At 39.9% G+C, this 26,210-nt stretch overlaps 1 protein-coding gene across 1 annotated transcript in view; it reads right to left on the bottom strand.

Moving 5' to 3' along the window:
* SORCS3 (sortilin related VPS10 domain containing receptor 3) overlaps window positions 1–26,210 on the bottom strand; it is a 619,852-nt gene that overhangs the window by 52,478 nt on the left and 541,164 nt on the right. The window contains exons 15-16 of the mRNA XM_043926232.1: window positions 4,396–4,513; window positions 3,293–3,426 (exon numbers count right to left, since the gene is read on the bottom strand). Coding sequence (XP_043782167.1) covers window positions 3,293–3,426; window positions 4,396–4,513 — 252 coding nt within the window. The remainder of the gene's footprint in view (window positions 1–3,292; window positions 3,427–4,395; window positions 4,514–26,210) is intronic.

Here is a 26,210-nt window from a genome sequence, read left to right as displayed (position 1 = left end):
ATATAGTTTAAGCAAAGCCATCACCACTGGAATAAATGGATAACACCCAAAGGTACAACTCTGAACATAGTGCTTATATGGATATATAAGTTCTAGTTTACTTGCTAAAAATACCATGGGGACCACTTAACCCTGGGGTATAAGATAAACAATAACCACAGCAGCAAAAGCTATGTACACCATTAGGATAAATTCCTTATTCACGTTAACGATGAATATGAATTCATTTATTCCTCCCTAGGACCCAATGAGATACATGCTATACATTTGCAGTTTATAGCCCAGGATGTGAAGTTATAGAGATTAAAAAATTTCCTAAGGTCATAAATTGAGTATCAGAGCTGGGATTTATTTTTTCCAGACTAGTAAATATTAAAGTAATTGCTGAAGGAAAAATATTTATGTTACAATTCTTCCTTCAACCGTGAGGTTTCCCAAAAATGGGTGAGGGTCTAACAACTCAGAGAGACACAGGAGAAAATATGGCATGACATACAGAAAGACAGTGTTCCTCTGTGGAGTCAGTCTGCAGAAGGACACAAGGAAGCCTGATGTTGACATTCTGAATACTCAGGTTGACATCAATATGTCATGTACCATAAATCTGAGGGGGCCATTGTATACACTGCTATGACTATGCTTCTGGATTATGGTTAATAATTAAAATTATTCTCCCCAAGTATGAAAATAGCCTTTGTTTCCAAAGGGTCAAAAATACCACAGATAGGATCCTGCCATTAAAATTAAATTCAACTTAGCACAATCCTTTTGGATGATTCTTCCTGAAGTCAAGCTTTTCAAGGCAGGGATGAAGAGCAGGTTGGGAGCAGTCAAGATCGTCTACTTTAATTGCTACTACGAGTATAGTCCTAGTAGAAAGCAGGAAATGGAAGGTGGATACCCAAACATAATCAAGAAACAAGCTGGATGAAATGAGAACGAGGCTGTTGGGCAGGGGCAGCTGTTCTGTGCCTATTTGGACTTAATTTAGTTATTAGATACCATTTAGAATCCACCCACAATGCAGGAGACACAGGCCCAATCCCTGGGTTGGGAAGATCCCCCGGAGAAGGGAATGGCAACCCACTCCAGTATTCTTGCCTGGGAGATCCCCTGGGCAAAGGAGTCTGGTGGGCCACCGTCAATGGGATCACAGAAAGTCAGACACGACTTAGTGACCAAACAACAACAATAACAAAACCATAATGCAACTCTGTCATAGTCCTGCCCCTTCCATGTTTATAGGCTGTTACCTGAGCCTTTAGCTTTGTCTTTTAACCTATAATTAATATAATGAAAATATATAAACTGAACTTCAGCTTTTGAATATGACACAGAGGAAGAATTCATCCAATTGGGATTAGCATGGAATCACTCTGCAGTTACTAATAGGATCATTCATTCCCACATTTGGGAAGGTTTTTGCCCCTACTAAAAGAAACAACATTCAGAAACATCGTACAACTGTTTTGTCCTTACACTGGGGAGGCACTGAGCATACAAAAATAAAGAAAGTCAAACATTCCTGCACTCACAGCACTTACATTCTACTGGGGAAAGACGGGCAAATCATAAAGCAATAAAAAACACAGTCTCAAAAAAAAAAATAAAAAAAAAAAACACAGTCTCTCTTATTTGTGATTAATACTAAGATGACAATTGAACGGGGTGATATGCCTGAGAGTGCCAGGGTAGGGGTGAGGTTAGATGGTCTCAGAAGGCATTTCTGAGCTGCGGTTTTTGCTGAGGTATGAGTGCTCCAACAGTGCCAGTCATCCTGAGATTTGGAAGAAATATTTGTACTTGTGTTTCCTTTGCTTGGAATGAGTCTGGGTTAATCAAGGTGCAGGAGATAGTGGTATGGCTGCAAAACGGTGAATGAAGAGAGAATAGTAAGAAGTTAAGGAACAGTGCTAGTGAGTCAATAGTCTACAGTGGAGCAAATAAAGAAGGTTATGTTATATTTTAAGGGAAAGGGGAAGCCACTGGGATATTTAAAGCATAGGAATGATAAGAGCTGACCTGGGTTTTTAAAATATAATTTTATTTGTTCTAAGGATGGATGGTGCTGGAGAAGACTCTTGAGAGTCCATTGGACAGCAAGGAGATCAAACTAGTCAATACTAAAGGAAATCAACCCTGAATATTCAGTGGAAGGACTGATGCTGAAGCTGAAGTTCCAATACTTTGGCCACCTGATGCAAAGAGCCAACTAATTGGAAAAGACTCTGATGCTGGGAAAGATTGAGGGCAGGAGAAGGGGGTGACAGAGGATGAGATGGTTGGATGGTATCACCGATTCAGTGGACGTGAGTTTGAGCAAACTCCAGGAGATAGTGAAAGACAGGGAAGCCTGCTGTGCTGTAGTCCATGGATTCACAAAGAATTGGATATGACTTAGTAACTGAACAACAAGGATGGATTTCAAGGTGACCAGAATGGGCAGAGAGTGTGAATCAGTAAATTGTTGGGGTGATCCAGATCACCATGGACATGGGTAGCAGTGCTTTGTGTTGGAATGTATTTTGGAAATAGAGACTTGCAAGGACTTCTGGATGACCTGCACCTGAGGGTAAAGGGAAAAATTAAGCTCTCTTGGGATTTGGACTGAATGGCTGTCTATGTGTTTTACTGAATTTGGAAAACCTGGTCTGGGTTGGGGGAGCTCAAGAGAAGTTGAAAAACTGCTTCTCATAGTGGGCATTCAGGAAGAAGTCTACTTGGCAACATAAAGTTTGAAATCCCTGTTACCAATTCAAGGGAAGATGGATGCTGAGTAAATAGATGAACACAAATGTCTTCATCTAAGAGGAGTGACAGGCTGGAGTTGGAGGTAACTATTTGGAAATTTGTGAGTCATTAGCTAGGAGGTGAGATCCAAAGTCATTGTCTCTGGCTGTCATTAGAGGGAGGAAAAAAGAAATGGTGATAAGAGAGTTCATTGGAAAGATCGCAGTTCAAGCTCATGTGTGTGGAGGTGACTGCCCACAGTAGCAGCTCTCTAAGCTCTCCACGCCCAGCCCCTCCTCTTCGGGACTTCCCAGGACAGCTGCAAACGGAAGACAAGGAAGTCCCTTCGGACACACTGCTCTGGTAGGACAATGATCTTCCCTGTGAAAAGCTTCCCCCTCCTCCTTCTGGGGCTGCAGACACACCATCTGGCCAGGACCTGAGGCAGCCAGGCTGGCGGGCCAGCTGAGTCATGCCTACCTCCTCAACATCATCTTCACGCTCATCCCCCAAAGCAGTCAGTGTCCAGCTGGAACTGGTGATGAGACATAAAGAGACTCACCATTCAAAGTCCCAGTCAGCACAGACGCAGGGTTCTGAGACCACTGTCCCCGACGAGTCTCGGCCCAGCGCACACTGAACTCCTGGCTTGCGTTTCTTGAATATTTTCCTTTCTCCCATGACGCAAGGCTCCCCCTTAGGAAGAAAGTCCACAGTGAGAGAGGCAGGAACACACAAAAGACAGTGAAATAAGCCACCATTAGCCTTTGCATTCTCTTTTGGTCACTTTATGTAGAAATCTCCCTCCCAGGAACCATTCAGGAGTATCCAAGATTAAAAGACTGATCTTTTACTACCAGGCAAGAGGAACACTGTGGGAGACTGGCCTATTACTGTCCCTCCACCCAACCTGGCCAGTGATGTCTGCTTCTCCACCTCTACAGAGAATGCAAACACTTCAGTCATCCCCACAGACCACTTGGCAATTGCCTGAATTGCCATAAATTCCAGTGGAAAGTAACCCACTGTTGGCATCTTTTTCACATCATCTTCAGAGTGAAACTGACGTAGACTTGATATGTTCCCTCTCTATGATAAACAACCATGCCCGAGTCCTTTTTCCTAATCAAGAACAAAAAGAGAAGAAATTGGTACAAATTACAAGGACTCAATGGTTTCGAAGACAAAAGAATTTTGCCTGTGTTGCATAGCACTAAATATCTGCCTTGCTAGAGTCCCTCACCCTCAGCTTTCTTTGGGGTCCTGTTCCCAGTGCTCCTGGGCCCTGACTTCAGGATGGTCTGAGAAATGCTACACTGTTTCCATTAGAAGGTAAGACGATCAAACCATTGGAGGGTGTGCTGGTTTTCCGGACTTCATTTTTCAGGGGTAGCACTAAAACCCCAGGTCATCAGTGTTGCCTCTGTTCCAGGCTGCTTGGTGATTTCAATGAGTAGATCAGGAGTCCAGGGTGCCCAGCAGCTTCAAAATATCATGTGCCCCTGCTCAACCTGGTGTATGAATTCCAATCCCACCCCCATAATTCACCATTATCCCCAGATGGCCCACTACTTCCCTCCTCAAATAGGAAGACCCAACGGGACCAAACAGGGCTTGCAGTGGCCCCTGTTTCTAGGAGCCAGGATTCCCAACCCGGTGTTCTACCTGATTGAGCAGGTGCCACGTCTGATAGTCCTCCTTGCTGCAGTGTCGGCTGAAGATTGATTTGTAGTCCACCTTCACCAACTGCCATTCCGAGCGGAGGCTGAAGTGGCCAAAAACTCTAAGCGTTTATGGGAGGAAGGAGAAAGACAAGCAGAGTCCCATAGTCAGTCACTAAAATGCAAAGACTGAATTAGAGCCTGGATTTTAATGATTCTTCCAAAGCCAAGTGTTGGAAGTCCATTGATGGGAAAGTCCACTGCCCACACAACTCCAGCCAAATGACACAGTATTCACTGTGGATTTAAAAATCACACACATACACACACACACACACACACACATATATATGTATATATAATTGCTTTTAAATATATATATATTTGCAAAATTAACATATGTGCTTTATAGGAAGAATATGAAGTATAAAAAGGTATGCAGAAGGAAAAGCTTTTCCAGTTGTCTACAGTCTTCTACACAGGTAGAACTATTACTTGTAATTTGACACATAGCCAGCCTTCTTCTTAATGTAAGCACTACTATTATATCCACTGATGTCGAAAGGCAGGGCTTCAGTTTTCTGATCTGTAAAGTAAACTTTATGTGTGTGTTTTTCTTTTGGGGGGGTTGGATTAGCTAATCTAAAGTATGATCCTGCCAACTCCAAAATTCTGACTGAATCTAAGCATGTTTTAGTTGAAATTCTCATCACTTAACTCACATGAATATCACCTTCTCTCCCTCTTCCCTGAAAAATCAGTCATCTCATAAAAGGAACTCATATTTATGTAAATAAAAGAAGCACACTGTCTGCATGACTTAGATAATCAATACTGACCTTTTCAAAGTCCAGCAGTTGATAGCCCTATAAATATGAATGATCAATTGTTTCTAGAAAAATAGAAAAAAAGACTGATCACCCATACTCCACTCGGGTGGCATGTCTTATAATTACAATGCAAGGCATCTATCACAGTGATGTAAAGGGGAGACCAGTCATGCCCGGAACCAAAACCCACTGAAGTCTTTCAAGGAATTGGATGGCTTCCATCCCAGTTAAGACTTAATCAGAGTCCTAGCTCTGAATTCTCCTTTTCCCAAGTTCAAATATTCTTATGGTGACACCTAAAATACTAACTCCCCTCAAGAGACATTTCCTTCTGTTATCTGAAAGATGAGGAAGCTTTGGGAGGGGTGGAGTGGATTAAACCTGTGAAATGCAGTAAGAATTGTTTTGTAGATTATATAACTTAAAATACACTGTAGGAAATGACTTTTAATGTTTAAAAGCTATGACAAACCTAGACTGTGTATTAAAAAACAGAGATATTACTTTGACAACAACGGTCCATATATTCAAAGCTGTGGTTTTTCCAACAGTCATGTATGGATGTGAGAGTTGGACCATAGAGAAGGCTGAGTGCCAAAGAACTGATGCTTTCAAACTGTGGTCTGGAGAAGACTTTTTATAGAGAGTCTCTTGGACAGCAAGGAGATCAAACCAGTAGATGCTAAAGGAAATAAACCCTGAATATTCAGCTACTAAATTCAAATATTCAAAGTAATATTCCAATACTTTGACCACCTGATGCAAAATGCCTACTCACTGGAAAAGATCCTGATGCTAGGAAAGACTGAGGGCAGAGGGAGAAGGGGGGCGACAGAGGAGATGATTGGATGGCATCATTAACTCAATGGACATAAGCCTAAGCCAACTCCGGGAGATTGTGAAGGACCAGGAAGCCTGGTGTGCTGTAGTCCCCGGGGTCACAAAGAGTCAGACACCAGTGGGTGGGACTGAACAACAACAGTAATCATTTACACATTAAATAAAGCTTTTTAGATCATTGAAAAAAAAAATTAAACAGACTTCGAGGGAAAGACTGGTTTTCTCCTTTAGTAAAACTGTATGGTCTTTGCATGAACCTTACCTCACTCCTGACTAGTAGGAGCTGAGGGGTTAGAATATCCTAGATTGTGTGGCAAGTACTATGTGGGGTACCTGCTCTGCCATTCCTTCTGTTCTGTGACATTCTTGCTACATTTAGTAGCAAATATAATAAATCCATGCCAAGTCTATATTAAGGTATTTCTACCACTTACTAATAGATCTGATTCAGTTCATGGAAAGGTCATGAGTCAATCAAATTTCAATCTTTAACAAAACACTTATCTTTTATAAAAAGTTTCTAGTTGTTTTAAGAAAGGAGAATAAGGGTAAGAGCTCACCAAAAAATAAACAAACAGTGGGAGAAACTGATGAATGTCATCTTCCCTCTTTATCCAACCTATCTAAATCCTCTCACATTCGAATGCCACCTCCTCTAGAAAGTCTTCCCTGATTGGAGTACCCTGAGTAACAGGATATTACTAAACAAAAAATAAACACTTCTACCTACTCTGAATAGTTTACAGTTATTGTATGGATCACAAAATACATTATGTCAGATTAATTCCATTTCTTTCTATTGTAGGATAACTAGGCAGACAGAAGAAGGAAATATGAGGCACATGATTTACCTGGATATCAATGAGGCATCTACAGAGTCTGCTGTTGCAGTCTTGAAGAAAAGATGAAAAATATAAGCCAGATGCTAGTAAAATTACGTGGCTGAACAGTACCCAATTAAGGCATTAAAATCAACCAGGAGGGAGGGGGTGTGTAGTCAGCTGCTATCTGCAGCTGTCTGCTCTTTCTTGTTCATCATTTTTATTAATGACTTTACGACATGGAAATAATGGTCATCATTGGAAATTGCATTTTCTGATGACACAAAACTGGAAGAAACAGTCAATATGCTTGATGGCAGAATAAGGAACCAAAAAGGTCTCGACAGACTGAAGAGACAGGCAGAATTTAATAACATGTGACGTAACAGGGAAAAAACTGTCAGGTCCTTCCCTGGCAACTACATAAGTATTGGACAAAAGAAATGCGACTTGTTGCAGCTCAGGATAAATAATGATGATGATGACAATGAGGATGGTAGCTTAAGAATTTTCATATACAATGTGATTAACATAAGTAAACACTTCAGAGACCAAAAATACTTACGGTAATCTTAGAATGCATTAATGAATGAAGAATTCTGTATATTGTCTAGAACAAAGAGGCAATGTCCTGGTCTGTTTTACATTAACTGTATCACAAAGGAAAATTAGTGTTGGGTGTCAGCTTTAATGCAGACAATAGATTGAGTATCTCCAGAATACTTGGGGGCTTTGGTGGTGGTGGTGGTGGAGTTTTTATCTCTTGAAATTTTAAATAAAAATATGCATTTATTGGGATGTGTTTATTTATCTATGGAGAAGTTACATATCTTTTATCAGATTTTCAATAGGGTTCACAGTTCCCAAGGTTTAAGGACCACTGAAAAACAGAGGGATTAAGATGATGTACTAAATAGTGAATCTCCAAAGAGATACGACCACATTCTATTCCCTGTAACTTGTGAATGTGACAGGTTAACTGCAAAAAAGTCTTTGCAGATGTGGCTTAAGAATCTCAAGATAAAATCATCCTGGCCCTAAGTCCAATGACAAGTATGCTTATAAGAGATACAAAGAAGAGAGACATACAGAGAAGTGAAGACTATATGAAGACAGAAGTGAAGACTGGAGTTACACAGACATAAGCTAAGAAACACCTGGAGCCACCAAAAGATAGAACAAGCCTAGAGTGAATTCTATTTTTTTTTTCAGTTTCATCTAAATTAAGGTTTATTCTTAAATGTCACCCAATTTGTAGTAATTTGTTACGGGAGGCACAAATACAAGAAATAATAAATAAAATAAAATAAAAAATAAAATAATTTAAAAAAAAAGAAATAATACAAAAGGTGCTGATTTGAGGCCAATTTTCAGCTACCAATCCAAGGAGTGGTGTAAACACTATGGCTGGTTAACCTGGAGATGACTTAGGAAGGGTGAGGGGAGTGAAGACCAATAAAGAGGTGCTCTAGGGAGGTGTCTTCAGTATTAAAAAACAACAGAAAATAAAAGTGCAGAAGTTTACAAAATAGAACAGATTGTTCTAATAGACAAAGTCGTCCACACAGGAAAGGAATAGCTCAAGAGTTAGTAACCAGAGAATCTCACCCTCAGACTTCATCATTTCCCAGGGCTGATGCTGAGGAGGATGCAGGCAACATCCAACTCCACAGCTGAACTGACACTGAGACTCTAAACAGGTCCATGGTCTTCCCAACTCTTTGGGATATCCGTTTCTGATCCCAGTGTGCTCATTTCAGAACTGATCACAGTAGGTGCCCAGTCGGGACTTGGGGACTAATTCAGATTCTTCTCTTCTGCAGTCTTGGCAGGTCACTTCCTTTCATCTACATTTCTTTGGTTTCTATAACAGATTTCCTTGTACCATGTTTCCTAGGTCTTTCCCCAAACTCTAAATTCACTCACTAATATTTCCATTTTAGAGCTGGCTAGTCTGCCTCTCCCATGGGGTCACTTTCATGTGTCAGACGGAAAATTTTAAACATTTAATGCTAGCATTACTAGCTTTGTTCATTTTCTCACTGGACCCCAACCAAGATTAGTAGGGTAAAATCTCTTGGCAATTTTCAGACACTGATGTACTTCCCATCTCTCTATCCATTATCAATTCATGGTGGACTCCTTCCTCTGGGGCATGAGTGACTCCGATACAGGGTCTCTCTTTGGCAGAGATGTGGCTTCCCTGATTCTGTTCAATACTGAATTCACTTACTGATCTTCTGATTAATGTTGTGGAAGATGAAATGACAGAAACACAGCAAACTAAGTAGGAGATAAAATAAGGACTTACTTAATGTCAAGCATTTCTCAACCCTTTGCATATCTAACCTTAGAACATATGTTAATATTCACAATGGGATCTGTAGAAGTGAGAACCTAGTAGAGAAGTCAGAGGGAATAGAAAACAAGCCCCTCACTTTGGGGTAATAAACACTAATTAGATCTACTTGGTCCTGAATTGGAGAAAGAGAAAGCCTACACTGTTTCTAAATAATAGTACAAGAACAAAATTTTGCAGATAAAAACTCCTCATCTCCTTAGGGAAACGGTCCCCTGAGCTTATGACCAATAAACTAGGAATAGCATACTCATCCCACTTGTGGTAACTTTTTGGGACACAAAAAGTTTAATTTAATTGTATTTAATTTTCTTGTATTTTTGGTCAAATTTGTATCAATGAGTTAGAAAGCTCCACAAAGCTGGGAAGGTTCTTGTACTTCTTTGGACCATATAAAGCCTTTGGATTGTAGTTGCTTGACAAAGAATGGCTGACTCCTGAGTATTAGTAGAACAAGGCAATTCCTAGAGCACGGCTTCATTTTCAAGTCTGACCAAAAAAAGCCAATTCCTAGCATAACCAAACCATGGTCATCCACAGCCATACTTTTTTGCCATTATCAACATAAACTATTCTGACCTCTTTTTTTCAGAAATGTATTTCTAGTCCCCCTACTTAACTCAAAGCATATTTTCATCAACATAATCAAAACCCTGAGATAATGTTTGAAAATATCTTGAAAACCCCAGTTGATAATAAGTGTTCATTCCTATCTCCATCATTCTCATTGAGACCCCCCCAGACTCATCCCCAAGGCCCTGCTTATCGAGAGGTTTCAACAAGGTTGGCTCAAAATTCCCTCTCCAAGGTAAATACTCACCTCAAATGCAGGGGCTCTCTTTGTCTTTTGTGTGTGTGTGTGTGTGTGTGTGTGTGTGTGTGTATGTGATATCTTCTATACGGCCTTGGAGTAGACAGCTCATACAAAAATACAAATGACTGTCTGGAAAGGGGTAGGCTACCCTTTAGTTCCTCTGGAGAAGTTGCTCCCAACCACAGAACAAAATAAATGAATTCTCGGAGCCATTTCTCACAATATGGATTTTCAGGAAAAATCAATTAAAATTTATTACTTCTGTTTTTCTTTTTCCTTTTACCTTGTCACTATATATATATATATATATATATATATATTTTTTTTTTTTTTTTTTCCATGAGAGTTTTTGGCTCCACTCAAGATTCACCTTCTTCTTGGGCTTCACAAACCTGAGAGCGTCTCCATCCTTTTTTAACCTCCTCTGTTGCTGTGTCTGTGCTGCTGTGACTCTGGTCACAAAGTGTCCACCTGAGCTCTTATGTGGTTGTTTAACTTTTAACATACAGGTAGTCTGGGCATAGCAATACCAGGTAGGAAATAGAAGACTTGTCTTTTCCTAGTCCTTGTCTACTACTAAATTAGCTAGGTGACTTTGAGCAAATCACTTCATCTCTCAAGCTTTCAGCTTCCTTACACAACATTTTTATTCAGTGACACATATTCTAAAAGGATGGGATGCAAAAACTGTCTAGATGAAACATGGGTTGTTAAAAACAATTTCCAAGAGTTTATTTTCTTTTAATCCTTATGCCTACTTTCAGGTGAACAAACTATCTCCTGGTGACCCCACACACAAAGGATTTAACAATTAGAGTCATTAATCTTTGTCTCCACTGGCACTCCTTTCATATAACAGATGCTCAATAAATAGTTCTGGGTTGATTAATGGGTAGAATTAATCTATCAAAATTGTCTACTTCTTCCAAAATTGGGGTGATAGTTTTATCTGGCCTTATTTCTGGGCCAAAGAACATGGTTGAGTTGTATGTCCTTTGGTGTTTAAATAAAAACAATCTCAGGAAAAATAGCAGCAGTATCTCTACCTCTTGTTATCATGAACTGCACTAGGATTTCCACAAACATCTGTGATTTGCTGGGACCCTAAATAACACACCTTCTCTAATCTACTATCCAGACCTGAGTAGGCCTTGTGGGGAGGGAAGTGATTAATTTGAGGGAGGGAGGTAGTTTATAAAAGTAAAAGACTTCATTAGAATTCCATCCACACAGAGAGTTAGCTACTCATTAATTAAATGATTTCAAAGGGGATCTTGGTATATAATTGCTATAATTTAGGTGGAAACAATGCCACAGTAAGTGTAATTAGAGGAGCAGGCTCTGTAAAGATGTTTTCCTCTTTACTGGAGAGCAACTCTGGGTCACCTGATTCTCCCCTGCATAGTAACTGGGTGCTTTTTTCAACCTCCAAATGCACTAACTTTATATACAGTTGTGAAAGCTGAAAGAAATTTCAAGGAGAGACTGGCTAACCACAGTTCTTCCAAGAGGAAAAAGACAAGAATTCATTACTAGGAAACCACTGGAAATATGTAAACGAAAGAACAGTTCTTGGGGAGTCAGATTAGCAGGTATGTCACTGCAGACTGACTTTTAAGGAAACACTTGGTCGAACTCAACTAGGATAATATTATGCTGTCATCAACCTGCCCCAGGCCTCCCTTCCTTTATCTTCCTCAGTGACTCCAGCACTAGCACCTTGAATTCTTGGAACCACCAGCTCTCTCATCTCCATCTGCCTCAAGAAAGAGAACAAGGCCAAAATTGACTCTTGTCAGTTTCTTCCTAATTTTCCTCTTTCTGTTAATATTAGGCTAGAAACATTAGTCTAATGCATTAGCAGAGACTTAGCCCTCAGCCTGTCCTCGCTCTTAAACTCTAGTCTGGCACTCAATCCTTTTCTTACACTTCTACAAAATCTCTCACATCCACCAACTTCTGTATTCCACTCCTATGCCTTGATAAATAATAACGCCTACTGTTGACAGCTACCACTGATGGTATGCTTATCAGATTCCAGGAACTCTGCTGAATGTTCCTCAGCTATTATCATCCTGAATCTTCCACAGAATACCTGAGAATCATAGGCACAGCCATTTCAGATGAGGAAAACTGTGGCCCTAGGACCATGCTCAAGGTCAAGACTGAGTTGGGAATCAAGTTGACATTCATGTGAAGCCAAAGCTCTTACTGGCTGTGCTTCCTCCTGCTGAGGACTATATTTCAGGCTCTCAGTACCTCCTGCCTCACTTGTTTACACCTACATCCTCATGAAACCTATCCCCCACCTGTTCCCAGACTATTGTCTTAGAGCATTATTTCCGTGACACTACATACCTGCTCAGAAATTGCAGGTTATAGAATAAGGACCACATTCCCAGAACTAGCATTTCATCCTATGCCATTCCATCATATTCCTTTCCAAATTTTCCTCCTTCTCCCCTCTCTGTCCTAGCCAAACTGGTCTCTCTCCCTTTCTACAGGTGCCTACTCTACATAGGTACTTGTGTTTGTGTGCACACACACGTGATGATGATAGCTGTGAAATGCTTATCAGAGTCTCGAGCAAACACATACACATACATAAATACACACCTACACCCACATATACTCCTGATTACACACCTTGTTTTTTTCCATATTTTTCATTAGAAATATCCTCCTATGGGTTTTGCCTGCTCTAAAACCAACACAAGCTCCGATTTAAAGGCCATCTCCCCTTAAAAGTGTTCCTATGTATTTAAAGTCTAAAGGATCTCTCTTCTAAACCTTTGACTCCCTGTATGGACAGATGGTAATCTCCTCCAGGCAGAGGGCTTCCTTGGTTTTTCAAACACCATACTTTCCACCTTCCTCTTCTCTAAGTGTACTTCTCTCCTTACCCCTCCTCTTCACATCTCTGCTGATAACTTAAGCCTTCTTTTTCTCTGTCCCTACACTTGGCATTTGTGCTTCACATGTGGGTCAAGAGGTCCCCTAATGTCCTTCTATGACACTCATCTTTTCAACTTCAACTTCTATGCAGAAAACTCCCAAGGCACCTACTCTTGTTCCGGAACTCTTACAAGATTTAGCCATGAATATGACACTAAGAACTGTGAATCTGATATAAGAGCCTCCCTATCTACCTTTGTAGTATTATGTCCTGCTACTTCATAGTGTTCCTCATGCTCAGACAGAATTCCATTTGTTTCAGTAAAGGAAACATGACTTCCTAGCACCTGCTCTTCTTCTACCTGGGATGCCTTCCCCAACATCTTATCTTATATGTCCAACTCCTGCCCATTCTGCAAGCCTCAAGGCAAATAATATGCAGTGTTTCTTGGGAGGGAGATTAAGGCGGAGGAAACTGTTCAAATCCAAGCATTTTGTAGTGACCAAATTGATTTCTCTTTTCAAAAATAAAACTAAACAGATGAAGGTTTTAAAATTTATTTTCTTATCATTTAAAGATTTTGATCAAGTTGTAATGCTTAAAGACAATATAATCTCAAAGATATCAGTTCTTTGGAATTAGTTCAGCCTTTCTATGTGGCCCAGTATGTAATCAATTAAAAAATATATTAAATGTTTTCTCTAAAAGTGTATTCTCTATTTGTTGTATGGAGGGTTGTATACAGTTCTTTTAAATCAGGTTTCTTAATAGTGTCATTCATATCCAAAAACACATGAACTTTTGGACTGTTTGGTCTATGTGAAGTTTATTAACTTCACATCATTTTAATGATATTTTAAATGTTCCATTTCTCCTCGAGTCTTTGTGGGTTTTTGTATTGTGTAATTATAGCACTCACAGATTTTGAGATTTTTCTATCTTCTTTATGGATTATTCTTTTTTGATTTTAATTTAAAGGCTAACTTTTCTATTATGCTCTCATCTTTCTTCTTCCTCTATTCCTTTCTTATAAAGAAAAAATGACCTCTTTACTTTGAATTCTTGTAGCATTTTTTTTTGTTCTGAGTATCATCCTTAGCACTTCCAACAGGTATCATAATTCATAAAATATGTCCCTATATATATAGTATTGTCTTCACTAGATTTTAAACTCATACAAGTCTTCAACTTACACAAATTTTGCCTTGCACAGTACTATGTGTTGTCTGGGAAATGATAAAAGATGCTGACTTCATATGGGCCAGTATGTGAGGCCTAGTCCTGGACCAATGGGAAGTTCTATATACATATTAATTAGACTTCAGTTTTCTCATGTGCAAAATGAAGATAATGGCATGACCTAGCAGAATTTTGAGGTTTAAAAGTGTTGTATATTTATAATAGTAGAAATTAAGAAATGAATACTTTAAACTACTTCATATTTTATATAATAGGACTTAAATATAATTCATTTCATATCTTTTATTGGATGCCTGAGGATTTGTGGGCAGATAGTATATCTTATGCTTTTATATTCCCACTAGCCCTACTTTAAGACCTTGCAAACAGTAGGTATTCTAGCAGAAGTCAATCAAATAACAGCAATAATAATAAAAATACCAATATTAGTGATCATTTATTGAAATTTATAATGTGCTAACCACTTTGTGTGAATTATCTCATTTATTGTTCTCATGTAACAGATAGGGAAGCTAAGGCTCAAAGAAGCTAAATAGCTCATATAAAAAGGTTATGCAGTGAATAGGTGATGGAGCCAGGAGTCCAATTGACGTGATTGCTACTGATGTTATGACATGGTTCTCAGCACTGTGCTTTAAACAAGACTTCATATCCCTTTTCAAGCATTTTGTGACTCATTAGCAGTCATCTGACTGCACTGTTTGGCACAGACGTATGGGTATGGGGGTCTATTAGGTTGCTCAAATAAAAGACAGAAACACCATGAAATATATAAAACTGAAAGCAGTTGTTGTAAATAAGAAAAGAGAAATAGGCAGAGAAGGTGTTATCTAGAGAGCTCCAATTATGGCCCAATTTGTCTCAAGCTCTAAAGCATTTACTACATGGAGCATTATGTACCTGTACCTGTACTATGACAATCTTCATTGGCTTGGCCTCTAGTTGGAAGTCCCTGGGGCATGAAAATGAACAAACCAAGCTATAAAGTCTTAGTGCTCGAGACTAAGGGTCCTCAGGGATAAACCTTTGGCTGAAACCCTTCACCTGCTAAATGGTGAAACCAAAGCCTAGGTAGTGGTCTGCTCAAGAACATAAAGGACTAGAATCCAAGTCACCTGAACCCCAAGTCTTTCTCCTGGCTGACTGACTGCTTTTCATGGGAAACCTCTGCATCTTGCAGGCTGAGTCATGGAACATCATACATGACAATAGTATCATGACTAATTGCTGGAGGAACACAGGGTAGGAAGGTGACCACATTCCAGAGCTATGGTTGACCAGGGAAGGCTTCAGTCAAGACCCACTTTCCACACTTTGCTGGCTTTTCCTTAAGGCTCTCGTATCTAGAGAGTTCTGGGTTTTCCAAACTCTAGCCTGCAACTCTGGAACTATAAACTGAGCTACTAGGTTCTTCTAAAAGAGCATTATCTTTGATGTGCTAAGATGTGGCATTCCTGTGCATAGTCTAACGGATCAAATGAGTCATCAGAATGACATAGACAATGATGTATCCTGGTCTCTGGGAAATAAGCCCCCCTCCAGAGACAGTTTCACTGCTCTCATCAAGCTCCTAAGGTGTGTGAAGGTCAGAGATACTAGGGAGGGTGATGAAATCTAAATTGGACTTCATGGGTGGTCAGCAGGCTAGAAAGAAGGCATTGACCTTCAGTTCACTAATGAAGGAGAATCCTTGTGGGTACTAGGGAAGAAGGATGCTCCACTGGTCCAGGTGTTGCCTCTACATTGATGTGTAGATAGATATGCCCCAAGTCAAAAGCGGGCTTCCCTGGTGGCTCAGCTGGTAAAGAATCCATCTGCAATGTGGGAGACCTGCATTCTATCCCTGGGTTAGGAAGACCCCCTGGAGAATGGAATGGCTACCCACTCCAGTATTCTGGCCTGGAGAATTCCATGGACTGCATCCATGGAGTCACAAAGAGTCAGACACTGACCGAACGACTTTCATTTCACTTCAAGTCAAAGGCTCTGCAATGACAGTCTGGCTACTTGCAATTTCCCCTATTGACACGCTGGATTTATTTCTCATTCTTCTAAGTAAACAATTAAACCAGCTGTGGATTCCGGTGAGTCACACACCATCTTCTATGCCACCTCCGTCCAGGATTCAGAATTAGCCATTGCTAGGAAACCGCAAATCCCAACTCAAACCTTTTACCCTGCCTTGACGCCTTTCACTGGCTGGATGTCATTAATTTAAGAGCAAATTATTTGAAACCTGGAAAACAGTTCTGAAATACCTGTAGATTTATGATGAAGTCATTTCACAAAAGGTCACAGGCAACCCTGATATAATTAAATCTTTCATTAATTTTTAAAATACACAATAACTTACAAATGAAGCATAAATTAACCAGATGACCTTGAAAAAATTATTTAGAGCACTGCTTCATCCAAAGCCACTATCTAGTAATTTCCTGAATTTTTATTTTACAAATAGGATTTATCTTTTTTCCTTCTTGTCTTTGATTAGGTTCTAGTAGCTTTCTTATTTGAAATGATGTAGTATTAATTTACGCAGAGCATTAGTTAGCACTGAGGAGTGATGGTGGGTAGTTAAGACTCTCCCTTCCTTTAGGTCATGACCTCAAAGGTAGAGTAAGTGTGACGCAAACAATCATCTACACATGCCTAAATGCAGCCTCTATTCTTTCATTATCCGGAAGCTACTTTTTATTTCATGAGTACATTTTGATAAATGATTTCCATTTTCTCATTATAAAAAGAATGCATTCTCATTATAAAAATTGAAAACTATAAAAATCTATAGATGGGAACATAAAAACCTCACTGGAGGTAACCACTTTTAATATTCTGTGATATTCCCGTCCATTCACTGACAGTGTTCTTCATTCTCAGACTAAGAGATAAGCAATAATCACAGTTCTCAACTAGAGTTAAAGACTTTGGAAATTAGAAGTAATCCTGAAATCTCTCTCTCCCTACCCGCCTCTCTCTCTTTCTGTAACACACAGACACATACACACCACCGCCACCATTACCACAACCATCATTAAAAATTTGATTATGGAGAATATTCCATAAATACTAGTGCAGATATAAACCTCATACAAATTTGCTCTTTCTTTTATACAGTTGTAGAAGAGGCTGTAGAACATAGCACCTTTCCATCAGCAGAGACCTTGACTACACTGTTTATGCCTTAGCTCAGCTCCTAGAGCACGTAGAACAGTGTCAACCTTGTAGCGGGTACTCAACACATACCACTGAATAAAGAAATATCAATGTTCTTGTATAGCAACTTGATACAGGTGGATTCCTGTGCCCTTCCTCAGGGGTTCCTAGAGAATTCAGTTCTCTCTGAAAGACCTAGGCTCCCTCACCTCCTTTGCCTCCTGCCTCCATAAGCCCTCCTCTCTGCTTCCATGGAGGAAGCTGCCAAGGACCAATTTCAAATCAAAGTAGAAAGAGCAGTGCCGTAGAAAGCTGAGGCTTGGAGGCCAGCAGTTGTTGGTCTCCAGAAACTCAGGCCACATCCTTGACTTTCTGAGTGCTTCTATGCCACCTGAGTGTTTTCCCACTAGGGTGCAGAAGGGATTCGTGGTAAAGGAGGTCAGCAGCTACAGAGGAATTGCACTGAGTAAAAATGAGACACAAACTAGACCTTAATAGAAAGAGTGGATCAGCAGCAAAGAGTCCTGCAGGTGGGGCCTATGTTAGTTACACAATATGATGATGAGTGAGATAGTTAAAGAGGCAGGGATTAAAAGGTTTGAAAATAAGTACTGGGAGAGAAGAAGGGAAGATTGAGAAAGAGACTAAAAGGCTTTGGACCTGAAGAGGCAAAAGAAAGTAAGTTGATTTTTAAATGCATTGAAAGAAATCATTCAATGTCCAAACAACTTTGACTCTTTTCTCGAAATTTAATAAGCTCCTTCAGTGGGCTTGAATGTTAAAGTCCACAACATTGGGAGTGGGTTCCATGAACCTGTGAAAGATAAGTCAGGAGTTGGTGATGAAGGAGAACCTAGGAGATGGAACCAGAGGGGAGAAGATGGATGTTCAAGATGAACGTTGAGAGAGGAGGAATCAAATAAGCCGTAGAGAACCGGGTAAGGAGGGACTGGTTTTCCTTTGTCATTTCTGTCTCCTACTTGGTGTCAAATCCTGAACCAAGAGGCAAAAAGAACCAGAAAAAAATTCAGCTCCTATCCTTAAATAGTTTGCAGTTCAGTTCAATAATAGTATTACTCACTCTTCACATATCTGCTGAGCCCAATTATGCACAGGCATCCACATTCAGGGCTGTGGAGGATGACAAATAAGACAGTTGCCAACCTCATGAATCTTTCAGACTAAAAAAGACCTCACACTATAACTGCAGAGATGACCAATATGTAAAACAGAACACGGTGAAAAATAAAAGTGACAACACCAATTCACCATGACCCAGCAATTCCATTTTTATGTATGCAGCTCAGAGAACTTCTGTGTATGCATTTGGAGACATACACAAAGATAGGACAATATTGTTTGCAATAGCGCAAAACTGGAAAAAACCTAAATGTCCATCGATAGGAGAATGGAGAAATAACCTATGCTTATTCATGTCACAACAGAATGCCACAGCATTTATGTGTCTGTATCAGATGGATTTGTCCCAAAATAGGTAATACTCAGTGACAGACACATATAGAGGAATAATAGCATTTAGATAATTAGACATTTAAAAAAAAATAAAGCAACACCACATATATTTCTATGGATAATTAAATATGTACTGAAAGTATCAATACCCTTACTAGAAGGATATAAACCAAATTCATAGCAGTGGTTGATCAGTGTAGGAAGCAACACGAAAGGGTTTGGAAATGGGCAACTTCAAGGAGACAAACTCTACCTAGGATCAGTTCAGTTCAGTCACTCAGTCATGTCCAACTCTCTGCGGTCCCATGGACTGCAGCATGCCCAGGCTTCCCTGTTCATCACCAACTCCTGGAGCTTGCTCAAAATCATGTCTATCATGTCAGTGATGCCATTCAACCATCTCATCCACTGTTGTCCCCTTCTCCTCACACCTTCAATCTTTCCCAGCATCAGTGTCTTTTCCAATGAGTCGGTTCTTCACATTAGGTGGCCAAAGTATTGGTTTCAGCTTCAGCATCAGTCCTTCTAATGAGTATTCAGGACTGATTTCCTTTAGGATGGACTGTTGGATCTCCTTGCAGTCCAAGGGACTCTCAAGAGTCTTCTCCAACACCACAGTTCAAAAGTATCAATTCTTCAGCACTCAATTTTCTTTATAATCCAACTCTCACATCCATACATGACAACTGGAAAAACCATACCTTTGACTAGATGGACGTTCATTGGCAAAGTAATGCCTCTGCTTTTTAATATGCTGTCTAGGTTGGTCATAGCTTTTCTTTCAAGGAGCAAGCGTCTATTAATTTCATGGCTGCAGTCACCATCTGCAGTGATTTTGAAACCCCCCAAAATAAGTTCTTTCGCTGTTTTCATTGTTTTCCCATCTATTTGCCATGAAGTGATGTGACTGGATGCCATGATCTTAGTTTTCTGAATGTTGAGTTTTAAGCCAACTTTTTCACTCTCCTCTTTCACTTTCATCAAGAGGCTCTTTAGTTCCTCTTCACTTTCTGCCATAAGGGTGGTGTCATCTGCATATCTGAGGTTATTGATATTTCTCCCGGCAATCTTGATTCCAGCTTGTGCTTCATCCAGCCCAGCATTTCGCATGATATACTCTGCATATAAGTTAAATAAGCAGGGTGACAATATACAGCTTTTCCCAGTTTGGGACCAGTCTGTTGTTCCATGTCCAATTCTAACTGTTGCTTCTCGACCTGCATACAGATTTCTCAGGAGGCAGGTCAGGTGGTCTGGTATTCCCACCTCTTTCAGAATCTTCCACAGTTTGTTGTGATCTACAGTCAAAGACTTTGATGTAGTTAATAAGGCAAAAGTAGCTGTTTTTCTGGAACTCTCTTGCTTTTTCGATGATCCAGTGGATGTTGGCAATTTGATCTCTTGTTCCTCTGCCTTTTCTAAATCCAGCTTGAACATCTGGAAGTTCACAGGTCACATACTGTTGAAGCCTGGCTTAGAGAATTTTGAGCATTACTTTGCTAGCATGCCTAGGATACCCTGCATATTTATTTTAGAAATATAAAGCTAAAATGATAACGTGTTAGTATTTATTAAATTCCAAGGGGTTGGCACACAAGTGTTTGTAACACTATTCTTTGTGCTTTACTATATGTTAAAAACTTTCAAAAAGAACTATTAGGAAGAAAAATAAAGGTATAAAATTAAGGATTTAGAGTCGATATTGGGAATCACAAACCCCAAATCATACAGGAGCCAGGGGTTCAACTTAAATGAACAATGAGTAGGCTGATACAGTTGGAGAAGATGTACACATCAGATGAGAGGTGGGCAAGAAACACCTCAACCAGTGAAAAGTAGGATGACGGGTATTTGGGCTCAATGCCACAAGATGTTTCCAGCTGAAAATTTTAGTTCCATTAAGAAAAATGTAGACCAAACTATTTATCTGTGGTCCAAACCCAGAAGCTTAAGGTAGGAATTTAATGAAAGAAAATAAGTAAGAGCTGGAGGAACTGTGGAAGGCTTCCTGAAAGAGGTGAGATTTGCCTGTATGGCTAACATAAAAAATGAGGAAACTTCCTCATGAGGAAATGAGGAAATCATTTCCAATGATTTGTCAATTCAATATAGTTAGCCCAACATATCTGCTGGTTCCACATCCACAATTTCAACCAACCATGGAACAAAACATTAAAAAAAAAATTCCAGAAAGTTCCAAAAAGCAAAACCTGACTCTGCCATACACTGCGAACTATTTATATAGCTTTTATATTGGACTAAATATTAAATAAATAATCCAGAGATTATTTAAAGTATGTAGAAGGATATTATACAAATACTATGTCATTTTATATAAGGGATTTGAGCATCTGTGAATTTTTGGTACCCACTGTGGTGAGCAGTGTCCTGGAACCAATCACCAGTGGATAACAAGAGATCACTTCCTTCATAAGCAACTAAAATAATTTATGGATAGGGGAAGCTTGTATAAATCATTTCAAAAATTCAATGATATTTGTAACATAGCCACAAAAGATTAGACTGCATATACCCTCTTGTTCAGAGTCAACAAACTATAGCCAATGGGACAAATCTGGCCCAACGCCTCTTCTGGACAGCCTATAAGCAAACAATGATTTTTATACTTTAAATGGTTGGAGGGGAAGGCAAATGAAGAATCACATTTTATACCATATGAAAACTGTATGAAATTCAAAGTTCAGCATCTATAAGTGAATTTTCATTGGAAGACACTGCATTCTGTCTTCCATATCACATATCCATTCACTGCATATTGTCTGTGGTGGCTTTCACACTGGACCAGGAGAACCAAGTAGATGCAGGAAAGACCCTGAAAAGTCTAAAATCTTTACACAGAGAGTCTGCTGACCTCTCCCCTAGTTGGCTAAAGTTCTTCCTGCAGGTGGCCCATTTCTTGATCATTAGACTATGGAGACTGAAAGCATCTCAAATGTCACTCAATGTTAGTTATTTCACTTAATTCTCACATTCACATGAGGAACCCAAAGCTAAAAAAGGTAAGTAAGACATTTAAGATCAGATGGATGGTAAGTGGCAGTCTGAGACCTGTCCCTGGAGTGTGACTCTACAAAATCCATGCTCTCAGCCACCACTCACCACAGACAGCAATCTACTGGTCAACATAAGCCTTTTCTTTCCAGACTACTGCTGGCTTCCAGTATCTCCCAGAATCATCCAAAGCCCTTTGGAGTATCATCCAAAGCCCCTATGTAGGCGTGCATTCTGCTTTTGTATTCCTTGGCTCCTACTCAGCAGGCCCTCTGAATGGATGGCAAGTCTGGTGACAACCTGAAGGACCTGAATCCAGCAACCAGCCTGAGAGGCGATGATTTAAGAGTTCCACTGGATTCGCTGATTACTCGAATGACTTACTTTGGGCAAAGTAAAATCAGATTCTTCCAGCAAACAACAGAGAATTGAAAAACAGATCAATGGAAGCAGCGCTGGTTAATTTCCAATGACTTTATCGGATGCAGTTACTAGAGGCTAAACAATACACTTAAGCTCAGGGCTGGGTCTCTGTGTTACACCAGGGCTGTATTTGAGAACATGTTTCTTGCCAAGCATGCAGTCACAGTCTCTTAAGTAGAAGAAGATCTTTGCTTTTTATTTTTTTTTTTTTTTCCTTTCTTTAAAACTTCTGCAGCTTTGGGGTTTGCATAATTTTCTACAAAAATGTTATCTCTCCCCCTTCACTTTGGCTATTAGTTCTGCTGGTGGAACAATGGATCAGAGATTTATGCCAATTAGAAATGGATTTACACAGGGATTCAGTGAGGCAATTGGCCCTAGACAATGTGCTGAGAGCATCTCTGTCCCTTCCCATTTCTTGCTTTCCCCTCTTCAGGCCAAACAGTTTCTTATTGCTCCATGTTTGCGCATACTCTCCCCACATCTGGATACCTCTGCTCCTCCCTCTCTGCAGAGACACAAAGCCGCACATATTCTATTTTAATCACTTCTTTGATATTTAATGGCAACTGCAATTTGTCCCACCCCTTTACCATTTACTTGTTTTCTAGTTTTCATGTGTTTGTCATATTTTTTCAGATAGGTTGTGTTTGAATGGGTCTGTTGTGACTTCGTGTCTGGTAGCAAAGTGGGTAAAATTCTTGGTGAATAACATCCCTGCCCTTCTTGTCCCAAACACCGTGATCCTTTAGTGAACAAATCCTTAAAGAATTCTAGTACCTTTCTTCAAATTTCAGTTCTGAGCCTAAGTTTGAAACTCACATTCCTTGCTCTGCTTTCTTCTTACTGAATGTATGAGCTGAGCACTTAATTTCTCTGAGCTTCAGTGTTTTCCCTTGCCCAAGGACAATGATCCAGTCTACCTGGTGGGATTACTGTGAGATGTCAGTGAAATCAAGTTTGAGAGAGAGCTCGGCACGACAGCTGACACAAAGGAAGGAGTAGAGCAGATGCAGGCTGGCTGACGCTTGCTCCTGCTAGGGAGCCTCTGCTTTCTTCCAAGGAAGCTGAACCTCTCCCTTTGGGGATTTCTTTTCCCCTGACAGGCTGCCAGGTTCTCCTTGGCCCCTGTAAAGGATCAACTAAATCACAACTAACTGGTTAAAATATTTCATATCAAGAAAGAATTTCAAATGTTGCTTTGAGACTGAAAAAAAGCAGTGTTTTTCCATCTGATGCCACATCTGAGCCAAGCAAAAGAGAACTCTCCTTAAAACACTAATTTGGGGGCCAATAGTGAACCAAAGAAACCCAAGTGCTCTAACCACCATGGGCACCTCTTCGATTGGAAAGCCTCTGCCTGAAACGGCAATAGGCCCTCCGGCTTGTCAATCATCCAGCCCCGTTCTCAGCCTTAAGTAATAAGAATGGTCACATTTCACTATGAATTAGACTAGACTAGATGGTTCCTGTCAAAGTTACCTGGAGGATGTTGAAATAATAACCTTTGAAGAGATAGTGGAAAAAAGAGCAATAAAAGCAAGCAAATCCCATGCCTGCAAGCTGGGGACTGTCTCCCCCACACAAATTCCTCTATAAAAGCACCGTGTTAGAAGGTTGCATGCTCCTGAGCTTTGGCTTCTGGTAGAAGTGGAAGCTGGAAAGAGTCTGTGGCTGGTGGAGGAAATAAGAATTTCCTGGGATGCTCCTTATTCTCTAACTGTCCTTCTGTGCCCACTGCCATTCTACCCCCTGCTTCATCACTGCACATTTGCACAGAGACATGCACCGCTCAGATTCCTCCCCAACTCCAGGCTCCCATAATTTGCAACTCCTGGATTCTGATCACATAGAGCACTTCAGAATATCTGGGGTCTATAACGTTCATTTTTGCATTCAATCAATCAATCATATATATGGTTAAACCCTCAGTGCTAGTAAAAAAACTGATGCAAATGGTAGTCAAAGAATAAGGTACACAGAGATCTTCCCTCATGGGAACTTAAAGTCTGTGTGTGTGCGCACTTGTTTGCATTTTTGCCTGTGTGTGTGTTTACGTGTACACACATATCTCTGTATCTTAAGGGTAGATGAAGAGGGAGGGGAAGCTACTAAACCAACTGCCACTTTTGTTAATATGTATTACCTAAAGTGTTGTGAAGGAAAAAATATATGAGGTAGGACTACAGGTAACATGGGGCCCCAACCTTTTCCGCTGGGCTAAAGAAAGATGTGCCAGAAAAACTAATACATAAGCTGAGACCTGAAAGATACTTAATTAGAAGCTTGATTATTCAAGTGGGGAAGACAGGTATATTCCAGAAGGATACACAGACAAAGACCCCAGGGCAGGAAGGTACCAGTGAATCAGAGAAGGGAGGTCAGAGCATGGGGGCCAGAAATGAGCTCTAGACATGGACTCAGTGTAGGTATTTGTAGACCATTCAATGAGTTTGGACTTTATCTGAAAGGCAATGGAAAGCCTTCCACTTTGGAGAAGAGTTTTGAAGAAGGGTTTTAAGAAGAGGAGTGATGTTTCCATATTTTCAATTTCAAGAACACTCTGAATATAAGTCAAATTCCTAAATATAACCTAAGACCCTTCATAGGTTCTACTGCTTAATATCACTTAACCTCAGTCATATGCTCTCATGATTCTTTCCTTTGCTTTGAACCAATAATTCTTTTCTTTCAACCAATAATTACTGATTTCTACTATGCATCTACTCCCATTTTAGGTATTGCAGTTATAGTACTCAGCAAAACTATTAAAAATGTGTGCTTTCTTTGAACTTACACTCTGTTACCTATAAATTGGTTTTCTACTGGTGAACTGCTATTGAAACTTCCAGACTGACTCAGTTGTCACCTTTCGTATATGTGAAGTTTTTACTTCCTTCTACTTATATCCTGGTTTTCTAACTAGGATTTCCTGAAGATTGTGTATCTCATTTCCCCCCACACCAACACACTGGACTAAGAGCTCCTTAAAGGTAGAAAGAGTTATATTTACCTCTTTAATACCCCAAAAAGGAGTCTAAAATATATTAGAATCTCATTAAATGTTTTTGAATTAATTAACTATGTAGTAGTCAGGGCTCTCTAGAGAAACAGAGTGAATAGGTGATAGCGATAGAAAAAGACACAAAGATAGAGATGGGAAAGAGAGAGAGAGAGAGACTTACTATATGGAACTGGCTTATACAGATATGGGGGCTGACATGTCCCAAGACCTGCAGAGTGGTTTAGCAAGCTGGAGACACAGGAGGGCCAGTGGTGGAATCCCAAGCTTGAAGATCAGGAAAAGTGGAAGTTTCAGTTGGAGTGAAAGGCAAGAAAAAGCCATGTTCCATTTCAAATGCAGCCAGGCAAGAAGCATTCTCTCTTGCCCAGGGAAGAGTTAGCCTTTTAGTTCCTTTTAGTTCTATCCAGATTTTCAACTGATAGGATAAGTTCCACCACATTAGGGAGAATTATCTGTTTTACTGGGTCTACTGATTTACATGCTAATCTTACCCAAAAACACCTTCACAGAAGCATCCACAATAATGTCTGACCAGTGTCTAGGTACCTCATGACCCAGTCAAGTTGACACATAACATTAACCATCACAAACTTACAAATATTTAAATGAATGTAACAGGATAAGGCAATAAAACCTCAGTGTGAATGAGTTAGCCTTTCTTTCTGCCTGACTCTAGTTGAACATCAGAGTCAGGGTTAACCAGAAAGGAAAGATACAGAATTCAAATAACCAACATCATTATTTGAATTACATCATTAGTAAGGTTTTGGTTAAATGGCAAGGTTAAGCAATCTTGTCCTGAAATGGACTTCCTGTCCTTGAAATTCGTAAGGGATATATAAAATGTTTTGAACTCCTGCTTCAGTCTTTGCATGGCCATTCCTTGAAGAAAAGCAGTGGTCATCCTAGTGGGTCACTTGGTTTTAAAGTCCTTTTTAAACCTAAAATTGAGACAGAAATTGCCTCTTGGCAA

Source organism: Cervus elaphus, chromosome 15 (genome assembly GCF_910594005.1).
Source record: "Cervus elaphus chromosome 15, mCerEla1.1, whole genome shotgun sequence".
Taxonomy (NCBI): Eukaryota; Metazoa; Chordata; class Mammalia; order Artiodactyla; family Cervidae; genus Cervus; species Cervus elaphus.
The sequence above is the reverse complement of the archived record's forward strand: the minus strand, read 5'-3'. Positions and strand labels throughout refer to the sequence as shown.